We start from the raw sequence: 15803 nt of genomic DNA on the forward strand, positions 1-15803 counted from the left end.
TTACTCAAAGCGGTTGCATTTATTACCGTTAAAGGATTGGGTGTTTGTAAAAAATGTGTTTAAGGAGAGATAACTCTTGTTATTATAGAGGTAGACTTAAATAAGTTGATTCATGTTTTGAAATCGAGAATATTTGATCATTTTCTAGCACCATTCCAGCTGCATAGATAGTTGTCAAAAGTGAAGGTTCCTGGTGATAAGACTTTCCTATGGGAATTTTCAACAATTTTTAACAAACATTTTCAATAAAAAAAAACAAAAATATTGCGGTTTTTTTTTCCTTTTAACATTATTGCAATTACAATGAATAAATGTTGTCGAGTGGTTTTCTTGACTTTAATCACAAATAAAACACTCCTCAGGTTTTGGATTCTGTGTATTATGATAACGAAAAAAGTTGTAAACAAAAGACCCTGTAATTAAATATAAAATTATAACCAATGGTTCAAGAATTATAACAAAGTGACCAATACTGACCATCAATACAATGAATAAGCATTTAAAGGGATCACATACCAGAATTTAGGTCATCACCTTAATTAGCATATAAAGATAAACAAAACAGCATGCTTTATTCTTTTATTATTGACATAAGATTATATTCTGTAAATAAGTAAACAAATCCAATAAATACGTTCCAATGGATATTTTATTATACAGAAAACATCAAAATACAATTCTGAAAGTTAAAACTATATACATGCAAACCATTTAAATTTCACCCTTCCACATAAACACAGTAAAATGTATGCATTTCATTTGAGTTTAAAAAAAAATGTGTCTGCTTTTTCATATTTTTTTTTTGTTATCGATTCTATCGATGTAAACAGTAAACGCCATGGTTACGTTTTTGAATACGGAAATGCCGTCTCTTATGCTTTAAATGATTGTTGTATCTATAAATGGGTAAACGTTTACCAATAAAGTTTACTTTTAACTTAATCACCGCATGACTCATACAAGTTAGAGCTGACAATTTTGCAAAATTAATTTATTTTCTAAGCATGTCAACTAGGCAATATATCTGTGATTTGGAAAAAGGTACCAGTGGACATTCTTTTAACACAATACACTTACACGAATGTATGTAAATCAGGAAGAAGACAAAATACACTGAAAATGCATATTGGTATATTTTCAGGTAATTTAATTTACATCCAAAAGAACTAAGTACTAATACGCCAATTAAGAAAACGTGATATTACCGGTATAATGACAGTGACAAAATATCATGATGATCTGTTACCGTGACAGTTACAATGAAGTTTATAGCTCTGTTGTTGTCTGATTGGTCTAAATTTAGGCAAGGAAATCAAAGACGGAATGCAAAACAAAAAAGTCACCACGGAAACTAACTATTGTAACATATATTTTTATTGGGAACTAACATTTTTAGATAAATATATCAAGTTCAATAGGCAACAGTAGTATACCACTGTTCAAAAATCGATTGAGAGAAAACAAATCCGGACTACAAACTAAAACCGAGGGAAACAAAGAAACAACAGAACACTGAAATGAAACAAAAACCAAACGACATTGCAACATACATAGAAATGAACTATTAAATATATATTGCCATATTCATAATTTGGTACAGAACATCTTAAGAAAAATGGTGGGTTGCACCTGTTTTTTTTTTATTACCAAAAACCTCGCGCTTCTTTGAAATGTAAAATGTATTGCTAAAATGACAAAATTACATGACGGGAATCCAGTATAAATTAAAGCAATAACACCTAAGACAGGGAAAAAATAAATAGATAATATAATAGTTCATTTCGACATGTTAATCCCCAGAATAACAACGAAAAAAATTAAATTAGATAAGACCAGTTCACAAATAGCTAAATAGAATTGTGAACTGTATGTTTGTCACACGAATGCACCAATGTCACAAAAAATAACGTCACATGTAAATAAGATAAATAAGTTCTACTTTCATACTAGATATTTGAAAAGGAATTGTCAAAAAAAGGTGTGAAACCTATAACAACAAACAAAAAATTCATGTCACTTAAAAACAAATCTTATCTTGGCCATGCAATACTATGGTAATAAATAAATAATAAGAAAAATGGGATATGATTGATAAAGAGACAAATATATATCCAACAAAAAGCAAATGGCGTATTTTTTATCTAATTGCTATTGATTAGTATTGCAATGTGCATTGTGTTTAAATGTAATATCAGTATTTAGTTCTATTATAATCTTAATTTAATCCTATTTCTATCTTATTTTTTAGAAATAATTTTTCAAATATGACGTCATATTTATGCTGTTTCAGAAATTCAAATTCAATGCATTATGTATTATGGTTTTGTTTTCTGTAATTAGTTAACGTCAGTTTGATCATGTAAATCTTTTATATTCATTTGATAAAATTTACTGTTTGCAATAGCATAAATTGTTCTATATAATAAGGATGTTCTTATCACAAGCAGAAAACCCTAGCCGTATTTGGCACAACATTTTTCAACTTTTGATCCTCAGAGCTGTACAACTTTGTCCCCCTTTTTTTGACTTTCGAACTTTTATATCTGGGCGTCACTGGTAAGTCTTGTTTGGACGAGGCGCGTTTTTGACGTAATGAATTTTAAACCTGATGCCTTTTGTTATCTATTATTCATGTGTTTCTATGGCTAATACGTTCTGCTATTTATTTGTATTGGAGTCCTGTATTATTATGTTGTCATTTTAATGTTATATTTAACAATGCCATCAAAGTGCGAGGTTTGGCATGCCACAAAACCAGGTTCAACCCACCATTTTTTTCTATAAAAATGTCCTGTACCAAGTCAGGAAAATGGCCATTGTTATATCATAGTTCGTTTCTGTGTGTGTAACATGTTTACGTTGTGTTTCCGTTGTGTCGTTTGTTTTCTCCTATTTTTTAGTGTGAATTCACATTACTATAAGACGTGTCACGGTACTTTTCTATCCCAAATTCATGTATTTGGTTTTGATGTTATATTGGTTATTCTCATCGGATGTTGTCTAATGCTTAGTCCGTTGCTGTGTGTGTTACATTTTAATGTTGTGTCGTTGTTTTCCTCTAATATTTAATGCGGTTCCCTCAGTTTTAGTTTGTTACCCCGATTTTGTTTTTTGTCCATAGATTTATGAGTTTTGAACAGCGGTATACTACTGTTGCCTTTATTTATCTACTGTAGGTAGTCATACGGTCTCTAACAATGAACAAAGCCACTTCAGCAAAGAAGGTATCAACATGTTACACAATTAAAATGAGAAACCAACAGCCTGATTTGTTTTCACAAGGCGGATTTAATTGGTGTTTGCATACACAATATCTTATCCCTCAAAATGTATTTCAAATGACATCATATAACGTGTTCCTTCCATCTATAGAACTAGTATGATGGGATGTTTAAACCGAACCGTTATCTTATAAAGGATAAGCTGTTCCCTGTAATAACTGAACAGAAAAACAAATAACGTTGTCTTATATCTTTATTGCACTTCAATCCTGTTACTTTAGCTATCATTTCCAGGAGAAGTTTTTTTTTTTTTTGTTCCGAGGTAAGAAACAAATTAATCGGCTTCAAATAGTAGATGGAAATCCGACTTGTAGTACACAAAAAGTGGACTAAAAGGTATCAAACTGAACCTGCATACTCAGAAATTTGAGGGATTAAAAGATCCCCCAACGGATAAATATCAAGATTTTACCGAAGCAAAGAAGTTAATACGGGTTCAATCAGCTATATATAATGAAAGTCTTAGTCATATTAAGTTAATTAACTATTTGAGGAAATTTCAAACAGGCACAGAGCTCTTCGTGTGTTTCGATACTAGTACATCCAAAGCTTTCTTTTTACTTATGTTTTTGCTTTCAGGGGTCCTGATGAAGGTAAATACACAAGAGCGTTGTCATTATGATTACTTGAATAGATGAAAATCCTGTGATACTTTAAACGTTGTTTTATTTTCACAATGGTAGCTTTTAACATTTTTTAGTAATAAACTTGCAAATATCACTTTCATGCAGGAAAGTGCCGTTTGCTGTCAATGTGACAACCTCTTGTTCGACTTAATACCATCATATTTTCGCAGTCTTAGATCTACATACATGAATGTGCCTCTAATCTGTTAACCGACTGTGTCCTCTCTTCGATTACAATAGTTTAACTGAGTGTTTATTCGAATGGGTGGTTGTGCATCCGTGACAAAGGGGTTACCCCGTCGACGCACTCGGTCTCTATCCTCTTTGAATCCAGTTATGGTTTGTTTTCTTAATTGCTTATCTTAATCAATTAATCTAATTCGAACGTCGGTCAATAACTGTTGCGTACATTTTTATATACCTTATCCTGAAACCTGCAATATCAACGTTTGCTACCTATTTTGGCTAGTGCGATTTGTTATTATGAAAACGTCGTAATAAGACAAGCACGAGAGAAAGATTGGAAAGGAAAATACATAAAAGGACATAAACAGAATAGTCAACAGATTTAGAAATTAATTTGAACCCATGTTTTCAATACTTTAAATTAAATTGTATTTGGATAAATAGTAACATAAGTCTACATAAGAATATGCCTATATACCAATTTAGAAATATGACAGTTATAGTCCATTCGTTTGGTGTGCACATGTATCATCCTTCAAAAAGTAAAATAACAAAATTGACAGAGCTCTCGGTAAAAGTAAATATTACTGTAAGCATTTATCGCCTTCTCTAACAAAGAGCTTCGATTCTTTTGTTCTATTTCAACTGAGTTTCCGCCTGTTTTGGTACTGTTGCAGTTTTGTTATAATTGAAATTCTATTAAGTTATCCCCTTGTTTTTGGGGCCATGTGTGATGTTTGATTGGTTTTAAAATCATTAACTAATTAAAATGCTTAATAATGATCAAAATGTATGGTCATTTTTATAAATTTCCTGTTTTCAAAACTTTCAATTTTACGAAAAACTAAGGATTTTCTTATCCCAGGCATAGATTACCTTTGCCGTATGTTGCACAACTTTTTGGAATTTTAGATCCTCAATGGTCTTCAACTTTGTACTTGTTTGACTTTATAAATATTTTGATATAAGAGTCAATGATGAGTCTTATGTAGACGAAACGCGCGTCTGGCGTACTAAATTATAATTCTGGTACCTTTTATAACTATTTACACCACTGGGTCGATGCCACTGCTGGTGGACGTTTCGTCCCCGAGGGTATCATCAGCCCAGTAGTCAACTTTTAGGTGTTGACATGAAAATCAATAATATGGTCATTTTTATAAATTTCCTGTTTTCAAAACTTTGAATTTTACGAAAAACTAAGGATTTTCTTATCCCAGGCATAGATTACCTTAGCCGTTTTGGCACAACTTTTTGGAATTTTAGATCCTCAATGCACTTCAACTTTGTACTTGGTTGACTTTATAAATATTTTGATATGAGCGTCACTGATGAGTCTTATGTAGACGAAACGCGCGTCTGGCGTACTAAATTATAATCCTGGTACCTTTGATAACTATTTACACCACTGGGTCGATGCCACTGCTGGTGGACGTTTCGTCCCCGAGGGTATCACCAGCCCAGTAGTCAACATTTTGGTGTTGACATGAATATCAATAATATGTTCATTTTTATAAATTTCCTGTTTTCAAAACTATGAATTTTACGAAAAACTAAGATGTTCTTATCCCAGGCATAGATTACCTTAGCCGTATTTGGCACAATTTTTTGGAATTTTAGATCCTCAAAGCTTTTCAACTTTGTACATGTTTGACTTTACAAATATTTTGATATGAGCGTCACTGATGAGTCTTATGTAGACGAAACGCGCGTCTGGCGTACTAAATTGTAATCCTGGTACCTTTGATAACTATATAAATTTAGAAAAAAATTAGAAGCAAAATAATTCATATAAAATATCTGGCTTATAATTTGCACGCCAAAGTCTTATCGGTGACGCGTGAATCAAAATAGATAAAAGGCTGTTGAAAGTACGAAGCCTTGACGACCTGAAATTCCGAAAAGTTTTGCAAAATACATTAAGATTATTTATTCTAAGTGCATATAATACTTACGATTATGAACATTTCTAGGACAAGTAAACAATTAATTAAAGTTATGACCATATCAATAAAAGCTCATGTCAACACAGAAGTATTGAACTGTTGCTATCCTGGAGGATTTTAATCATTTGCAATGTTCTTCAACTTTGTAATTCATTATGCCTCTTGACGGGATTAATTCAATTTCCACTAGTGACTGTTATGTAGACGTACCAAATCATACACCTTGTATGGTTGACGATTTTGTACAACCACTGGGTCAATGTAATTTTTGTTGACCATTTCAAGACATATTGAGCATTGATAATATATATATATATATATAATACTAAAATTACGAGGTCCAATTTGTCAGCCGTCATCACGTAAAAACGACGAATCAAAGAATTCAACTTTATATATAACTAATATAGTACTAAGGTGTAGATTAAAAATTAAACCACTCCAGGCCCTTTTGTTTTCCACGTAATTAATATTGCCAATAATTAAGAAGTTCCGGGTCGAGTCCGATACCGATACCAATAGTATATTCACCTGTTACCTATTACCTTATCTGTACGTTCCGCATCTGACAGGCGCACCAACAAACGGTGTATTCAGGATTAATATGCTATATACACGGGTCATAATCACAGGGTTGACACTACTAAATTGTCGAATTGTTACCTATTGTATGTAGTATTTTAATCAGTAAGACCTTCTAAGATAACAATACGAATACTAAAAATCTGGACTAAAAATAAGGCGTATAGGTACAGTTTTCAATTTGTTAGCGAGCATGACGTAAAACAGCTTTTATTTATAACTAATATAGGACAATGCTGTTGATTAAAAAATACTCCATTCCAGGACCTTTTGTTTTCCAAATAATTAATATTACCAATAATTGATAAGTTCCAGTTCGACGGGTTCAAACAGAAAGATTTGAAAGCAGAGAAAACTGTCTATCTTATAATCGGCATGACTTTATCAGATGACAATACTAATACTAAAATAATGCTTACGCATAGTTATATACTTTAATTCAGTCACTGACCCGCGATATCACGGGTGTGTTCTAGTATATATATATATATATATATACCAACCAATAACTACATTGTAACAATGATATAAAAAATTGAAAACAACACGTTTTATAATTTCATGCGTCCGAAGCGCTTTTCTGGATTTAGTTTCATCAGGAACGCTTAAAGCCATACATTTGAAATCCGAGGGATGTATAAGTACCGAAACATTTGAAGAGCTATATGACAAAAATACCTAAAACAAATAGTCAAATTCATCTAAGGTCAACTTTGCCTAAGGTAGTTGAAACCTTAGTTTCTTATAATTCTAAATTTATAAACGGACAACTTTAGAAAGGTTTGTTATAAATCACGCCAGTACCGAAGTACTGACTAATGAGCTGATGATACCCTCAGGGACCGATAGTCCACCAGCAGAGGTATCGACCTAGTGATGTAAAAAATTGAAAACAACACGTTTAATAATTCCATGCGTCCGAAGATGTCGATAACTAAGTTTGTTTTCTTACCATCACATTGATGACCACAAATTTTTGTAGCATATTCAATAATTAATACACACACATGTTTACTTTTGCATGTACAAACAAGTCCAATAAAATGTCAGAGATACATATCTTACCTTGAAAAACATAAGATCGAAAGACCTGATTGTTCTTGCATATATATTTGTACTATATTCCAAGTAACGTAATGTTGTCATTTTAGCGGTATTTCAAAAATTGTAATATGCGCGGAAGGTTTGGCATGCCATAAAACCTGATTTAACACATTATTTATTTTCTTTTATGTAGTTTTAAAATATCAAATAGTGTGTTTATAATTATGTTGGCATTTATAATTGTAACAGTTCAATGTTAATATCAAATAGTGTGTTTCTAATTATGTTGGCATTTATAATTGTAACAGTGATTCTGGTGTTCAGTTGTGTTTCCTTTGATTTTAGTTATGACTATTGTACAGAGGATCACTACTGTTTCCTTTGATTTTAGTTATGACTATTGTACAGCGGATCACTACTGTTTCCTTTGATTTTAGTTATGACTATTGTACAGCGGATCACTACTGTTGCCTTTGATTTTAGTTATGACTATTGTACAGCGGATCACTACTGTTGCCTTTGATTTTAGTTATGACTATTGTATAGCGGATCACTACTGTTTCCTTTGATTTTAGTTATGACTATTGTACAGCGGATCACTACTGTTGCCTTTATTTAAAATTGTTAAAAAACATAAAACCAGGTTCAACCCACCATTTTTTTCACAAGATGTCCTGTACTAAATCAGGAATATGTCAATTGTTATCAAATAGTCCATTTATATCTATGTTGGCAATTGTTTTTGTTGGTGTGTTTATTTTCCTCTTATGATCGTTGCTGTGTTTCTCTCCGTTTTAGTTTGTAACCCGGATTTAATTTAGCTTAATAAATGACCTTTGAACAGCGGTTTACTACTGTTACCTTTATTTAAATCCACAAACATTGTTCCACAAAATTAGTAAAAGACTGGAAACGCAACATTCAGCATGTTTTTACGTCCGTTTAGGGGCATTACTCTAGGACAGCAGAAGTGACACCACCAAAATTCAAAATTCATTTGTGTTTTGTGGTAATAAGCATTTAGTTTAGACTTTTGAAGCTTAAAACAGACAGGCATTTCCGAAATCTGCAGTTATAAAGTTGAATACAAGTATGCTTTGGCAAAATCAGTATTCACTGTTTAAAACAATTAAAATTATGTTACTGTTCTAAACAAGAATTAATACATTTTTTTTTTTAATCTATATTCCAAATGTAGTTATCCTATTACACAAAATAGAAATAAAAATCATGTGTTTTTTTTCAAGTTGTAATTGCATCATTAAAATGAGGTGAATTGCAACTGGCATATCCTGGACTAAGGATCTTCTTTATCTCACACATTTTGAGTTACTTGTAACTAGGAGACAAGAATATTCATAGAAAGGTCACAACATTCTTACTCTAACTTGAACATTGGTTATCATCCCAATACCGTTATCTTGAGCCTTTTTTAGCAGTTCAATGAGCATAAGAACCAGAAATCTTTTCGACAGCTCTTTCAGTATAGAAAATAGTTATGAGACATACTTATAAGTTCTTAGTCTGCAGCAAACTAAAGTTGTGATCTTCAATCTGTTGATTACAGACAAAAACGCAAAGATCTAACTATACATTGCCACCCCAAGTTTTAGAGGGGATAGAAATTACATCTAAGCTTTAGTTTATAAATTGATTGTTGGTGTTTTTAACTCACAACCTCAGCGCTGACTGGCTAATGATTACAGTTTTAACTACTTAGACCTCTCTGCCCTGTAGTTTATAAAAGAATATATGAAATTTAAAGAATGAACAACGCTAGTGACAAAAGTTTAAAATTTTATATGTTTTTATTATCATTTTTATGTAACATGACCAATTGTAAGAACTGCAAGGGTTGGAAAAAAGGTAACCATATCATACAAAAATAATAGATAATTGCTACCATGCAAAATAATACATCAACCAGCACAACCATTTTGTTTTATATATATGTTACATCATTTTATTGAAAAAATATAAAAATTGATATTTCAGCACTAAGGAGATGTGCTGGGGAAAAAAAATAATTAATTCTATGCACAGTAGGAAATGCAACACTGATGCAACAATTGCATATTAAATCACTTGGTAACATATTTCTTTTCTCTGGACAGGTTGTACAGCGATTCTGGTTTAAAAGCCATATAAATGAAAATCAAAGCAAAAAACACATTTTGAATATTTATTCATTTCAAGAAATATACATTTAATTAATACAAATTAGTTGTTCGCAGGACTTTTACTTGTATGCTGCTAATTATTACTAGTGAACCTTTGAAGGGATTATAAAGCTCAATCTGATATTTACTCATTTCATGTATTATGTCATCATTTGTTATCATGCATAACCCCCTCATAATTTAACTGACAAACATACAGAATTGTTGTAACAGAATGGCGATGTTGAGTCAAGATCAGAAGAACATTTGTATTGTTAGATGAATGATTATTATGTATGAGGCTGTATAAATGTTTCTATTAGATGAATAATTGTGGTGAATAAACATTCTTACAATTTTTAACAAAACAACATGATCCAAAAATAACATTTAAAACAAAGACTAACAAACATTCAATTTCCTTCACATGGTCCAATGAACATTTAATATAAAAACAAATGTGAGTGGTTTTACAGTAATGAGGACATAAGAAGTCCAGGCGTACGCAACATAAAACTATTTTCTGTATATGTCAATTTCAATATGTGATTATTTTGTTATTTGTGATAATTAATCCAAAATTTTGGGGGAATTCTAAGCATAGTTTTTATATTGTTCCCCAATGCAGTCACTAGTAGCTATCAAAACTGGATTTTTGATTATTCTAAATCAGGTAAATCTTCATCATCACTATCACTGGATTCCTTATCATTCTCCTGCAAAAGAAACATCAAAATCATAACAACAAGCACCCGGTATAAAGAGGATATATCAATCAAGGGTATTACTAAAACATATTCTTTTTAAATTACCTATATAGGTAATACTTTACTTAACAAAACCAAGGTTTCTACTGGTGGCCGCTATTTTAACATTCCTTTACCTAAGACATTAAATTCTAACACACACACACAGTAATTTGCAAAAACATACCTTTAATTTTCATGGAAAATAGTGTGAAAACAGAATTTTCTTTATTTTTCATTTTGTCCTATTCTTCAAAACTAATATGTTGTTCCTATGTGAATAATGGAATGAATATAAAGAGTTATCTCCCATACACTACAGTTAAAGGCAAAAAAAAGGATATGTATGACTATGTCGAGGCTCAAAATAATTTGGGCATAAATTTAAGTAGTATTCTGTAAAGAACAGTTTATGTGATGTAATCAATTTTGGGTAAGCTATATTATCAAAAGACAACTATAACCGATAAAAATCAAAATAAAATACGGGAAAAAAATTCAAATTGGATACAGTCTGTCAATCATAAAAAAGCTTCCATGTAAGTCATAGAATTCAATGAGGGTGACAAAGTGATTGATGTCTAGAGAAATCTTTAACCACTGACTAAACCCTACATGTTGATGACGCAATTGTATGATTTTCTAACTATTATCAATACTAACCATATCACCACCTGCATCCATACCTCCCATGCCGCCCATGCCACCCATGTTCTGCATCATCTGCAAAATATCACATGTCAATGTAAAATATAACTCCTATATAAAGGTGTCGACTAATGATCTATTGCCATATTATCAAACCTGTAGATTCTGTTTTGTTTATTATTTTTGCTGTTTAAAGATTAACCTACCATATTTTTGGCCAAAAATGCTAAAATTGATAACTTCATAGTTTATAGGCAATAAGGTAGTTTTCTTGTTTTACATTTGTCATTTTAGGGCCTTTTATACATTTTGTAGGTGACTATGCAAAATGAGTTTTGCACATTGTTAAAGGCCATACAGAGACCTATATAGTTGTTAATTTCTGTCATTTGGTCTCTTGTGAAGAGTTGTCTCATTGGCTATAATACCACATTTTCTCCTTTATAATTACACAAATACTGAAACTAACCATAATTTGGCCATGTTTGCCAAATTTGTATATCTTTGTGGAGGAGACTGCCAGAGAGTAATCCTCCAAAACAATATCATCTGGATTCATTTATTTGTGTTGATACCAAAGGTCATGGAATGAAGAAAACTTATACATTTTCATGGATATATGATTTGGTGGATTTGCCAAAGCCTGTATAACAAAAATTTGAACATTCAAATTTGTGGTTCATTCATATCCCCGAAATCATGGTGTCCCACAAATGGTCATGAATTTACAGTATTCTCTGATTAACTTACAGACTCCAAATCCATATCTCCTGCACCACCTTCTCCTCCTCCTGCTCCTTCATAATCGGAGTCATCTTCATCTTTCCATTTATTAAAATCTGTCTTTAACCAATGTACCTACAATCAAAGATAATCACATCTATAAGCACATTATTCTTTAAAACATGTTTTACAAAACTAGTTTCTAGGAATAATTCTATCAAACTTTCAAATGTGAAAAACAGAATGTAAATCATATACATTTAACAAAACCATTTGTTTACATCATTTCTACCAACATCTTTCAGGAAATAAGGCCACAATTAAAAATATGTTGGTTTGCCCAAACCCTACCCAAAGGCATGTAGACAGTGGGTAGGTAGGTAGGCAATTTCTTTTTTTTTTATTTGGAAACAGTGAAATGGAAGTGTTGGATGTTATTTTTTGTCATGCAGATCTGATGAAAAAAAAATCTTTATCTAATCAAGGCAATAAAAGATTTTGAGCAGGCAGATATTTTCTGGGTAGGTAGGGTTAGGGCAAACAAACATTCTTACTTTATGGCCTAAAAGAACAAGACCAGATACAGATCTGGACATGCGAGAAGGTGTATAATTGATTGAAATATGAAAGTATCTGCCAACAGGAAGTAGCTACAGGGCAGATATAAATATTGCTTAATACACACTACATCTGACCATTGTCAAACTGAAAAACCAACCATAAAATTATTCTATTTCAAAGAAGCCAAGAAAACTTTGAAGTTTTTTGGACATGTGGACAGAACGATAGATGGAGTAGAGCAGTTTCACCATATGCAACAGGGAAAAAAAGATTTTTTTTTGTTCTATTGCTATTTCACAATTTCAGGTATTATTTTTATATTTTTCAGAGATTATTCTTTGTCTAAAAGATATATGTATCTCACCTTTCTAATTGAACACATTTGTCAAATAACGACAAAGTGTATCCCTTTGTAAAATAATGATACATTCTTGGTTCATTCCTTAGAATTTTAACCAAACAGAATATGTTCAACAAAGATTCAAACACTTACTTTAGTTTTTTCTTTTAATAATCTCGGCCAAAAATGTTCTTCTGTGGCATCTTTCTTTTTTAAAATCAATGATATATGTCTAGGTAAAACTGCATACTTTGATTCCTGCAAGATATAAAAAAAAAACTTGTGAAATATGTAAAATTTCCTCATATATTCAACATCCTCCACCCAAATAAAACAAGAGGGATTACATACAATCCTTACCAAAATTTAATCTATGAAAAATTGTAAAAATTTATCACCTAAAGGACTTACTTTGACATGGTGTTTAAATAATGGAAATTATTTGAAATCTTCTTTATCATTCTTACATGGATTATTTACCTGATATCAACAAAAGCCAATTCATAATTCAATTCCTTTTGAGGTACATGTACATTTGTACAGGCATATTTTTTCTACAGAGCAAAATATTTTTTAATTCTAAAGAGGACCTGTTTCGATCCTGTTAGTTTTGCTAGAACATCAGATTTAAATTTAAGATGCTATATTGATATTTTCTTACTTTGCTATCTATTTCTTTGAAAAATTCTATTTTTGCTTCATGTAGTTTATTTTCTGTTCCTCCTTTGCCCCTGAAATAGATATATATATATGCTACTATTTATTGATAAGATAAGTATTATGTAGTGACATATCAAAAAAATTCATGCACTAAGAATAAGATGGTTGCATATTGTTATACTGTAATACAAATGTATATTTATTCTTTATTGATTTCATAGACTAATGAAGTGGTCAAGGTACATTTGTTTAGTCTATCCTTTCGCACATTCATCTATATGTAACTAATTCACAAACAGAATGTTTTTAATTTCTCATTTACAGACTTAAAGCAAAAGCTTTCATGTAACCCTGATTAATTACAAAATTAAAAAATTACAGTGCAAACCAAATGGTGAATTTATAGTCAAAAATTGGGAATGGAAATTTCAAAGGGTTCCAGTGGCCCACTTATGGCCTACTATTTTTTCCCCTTATTTTTGCAATTGCTTGATCATATAACAAATACATTGATTGCAGTGAATTTGGACTACAACTAAAAAATCTTATATATCAAATTGTGTGTTGCATGTTCAAATGGTAAAATATAGTATATATGATCACATCACCAGGAATTTGTTCATATCAACTGACTTATTTAGTCCTTAAGTCATAATGTAAGTTACTAAAAACTGATTTCAGGAGTAATAACATTGTGGAAATACTTACTTGAAGTGTAAACCTGTGTCTGTTATTTCTATGTTTGGTTCTTTACAGTCTTCTAATACAATGGTCAGTAACACTCTATCTTTTCGTTGGGCCCATTCCATAGGTGTATGTAATACTTGTCTGAAAAATTAATCATGTCATTGAACTTTTTCTGCTTCTTGATTTGTGCATGAATAATAGAACAGACCTATCTTAACAATATACATGTAACAACTTTACCTTAGAAGCCAAGGATATCCCTCGAAAATCAATATTTTACATAGAGTCTACCTTTGACAAGTTTTAAGACACAAATTAATTTTCTAACCTATCAAGTGTTTTGACAATCTGTTACTACAGCCAAGTGCTCCCTCAATTATTCAAACGGACCCTTCACTGCTCTGAGGGATATGATTGCCATTGTTTTCATTGATACATGCATTAGTTTTATTTTCAAAAATAATTCAACTGCACGTGTAAAATGCTTGTAAAATGTAATTTACGTAATCTGAATAGTTATTCAACTTTAAAAATAGCTAATCCTCGATACATTCTGATTTTCTGTGTTGATAAAAACATGCATACAAGTCGAGGGAAATATCGAAACATGAAGATTATGAGAAGAACATTTTAGGACAGTTGTTTAAATTCAATCCTTTTGTTTTTTATACCATTTAAAGCAAGACAATCTCAAGAATCTGAGATGTTCCTTGATGTTTAGAATAAAACGGTTGACGTGAGGGCATGGCCCTGAGTCAATGGTATAAGTCTACAGATTGCTTAAAAGCTATCGTATCCCAAAAGGGCTTCTAACATGTATAACTTCATAAGTGATGAATTGTCAACCATATGTTATTTCATATCCAGCAGCATCCCTTGTTGAAATTTTTGATATATTCAGCTTCTCAACAACAACAGGCTATAATTGTGTACAATGGTGTAATCAATAATTATTTTTTTGAACTAAAACAGCAGAAAATGAAGGAGTTGTGTCAGGTCTTTTTTGAGTTTTAAGTATACAGACTGCATAGGCTATTCTATTTACAAGTTTTACACTCCAAACGTTAGCTTGACAGGGGTCCCCCTTTTTAAATCCTGGATCTGCAATGAAATGTGATTGAATAGGGAGAGAACTGCTGTAACAGTTAGTATATATTTTAAGTTGTTTCTCTATTTCTTCTACGAAAATACATTAAAGTACTATTGTTAACATTTGTGCAGGGATATGTGTTTTAGGTTTCTCAAACTTTCTAGAATCTTCTAGAAGCTGTCTTTAGTATCCCCTCCATTTTAAAATTACGTGGGATTTACACCACTATTTCTTGTTCAAATGAATTATACAAGAATATATGATTAAAATATAATGATATAATTTCTTCCATTCAAACTATCATTGATAAACGTTCTTGTTTTAATATTTTCTTTCGTTTCCACATGTAACTTACTCTTGATCGGCCATTTTCAACGCCATGTGAATTAGACTGGTACTAAAAATATAATTCATACGAGGAGTAGAACAATAGAAACGAAATCAGGATAGTAAACCAGTTTCCTAAAGTGCTTGGACTGGTTACTCAAAGATATTTTTCACAAGGAGTAAAGAAGAAAAAAAGA

General features: G+C 31.4%; 1 protein-coding gene across 1 annotated transcript; it reads right to left on the minus strand.

The window, feature by feature from the left end:
* Positions 1 to 9833: 9833 nt before the first annotated feature.
* LOC143065024 (prostaglandin E synthase 3-like) lies at positions 9834 to 15759 on the minus strand. Its single transcript, XM_076238304.1, has 7 exons — positions 15635 to 15759; positions 14211 to 14330; positions 13504 to 13573; positions 12996 to 13100; positions 11969 to 12076; positions 11234 to 11293; positions 9834 to 10540 (listed from the first exon to the last, which is right to left on the minus strand). Exons 1-7 carry the CDS (start codon positions 15691 to 15693, stop codon positions 10484 to 10486), a joined length of 579 nt encoding a protein of 192 aa, XP_076094419.1. The 5' UTR covers positions 15694 to 15759; the 3' UTR covers positions 9834 to 10483.
* Between the last annotated feature and the right edge of the window lie 44 nt (positions 15760 to 15803).

This window comes from Mytilus galloprovincialis, chromosome 2 (genome assembly GCF_965363235.1).
Source record: "Mytilus galloprovincialis chromosome 2, xbMytGall1.hap1.1, whole genome shotgun sequence".
NCBI lineage: Eukaryota > Metazoa > Mollusca > Bivalvia > Mytilida > Mytilidae > Mytilus > Mytilus galloprovincialis.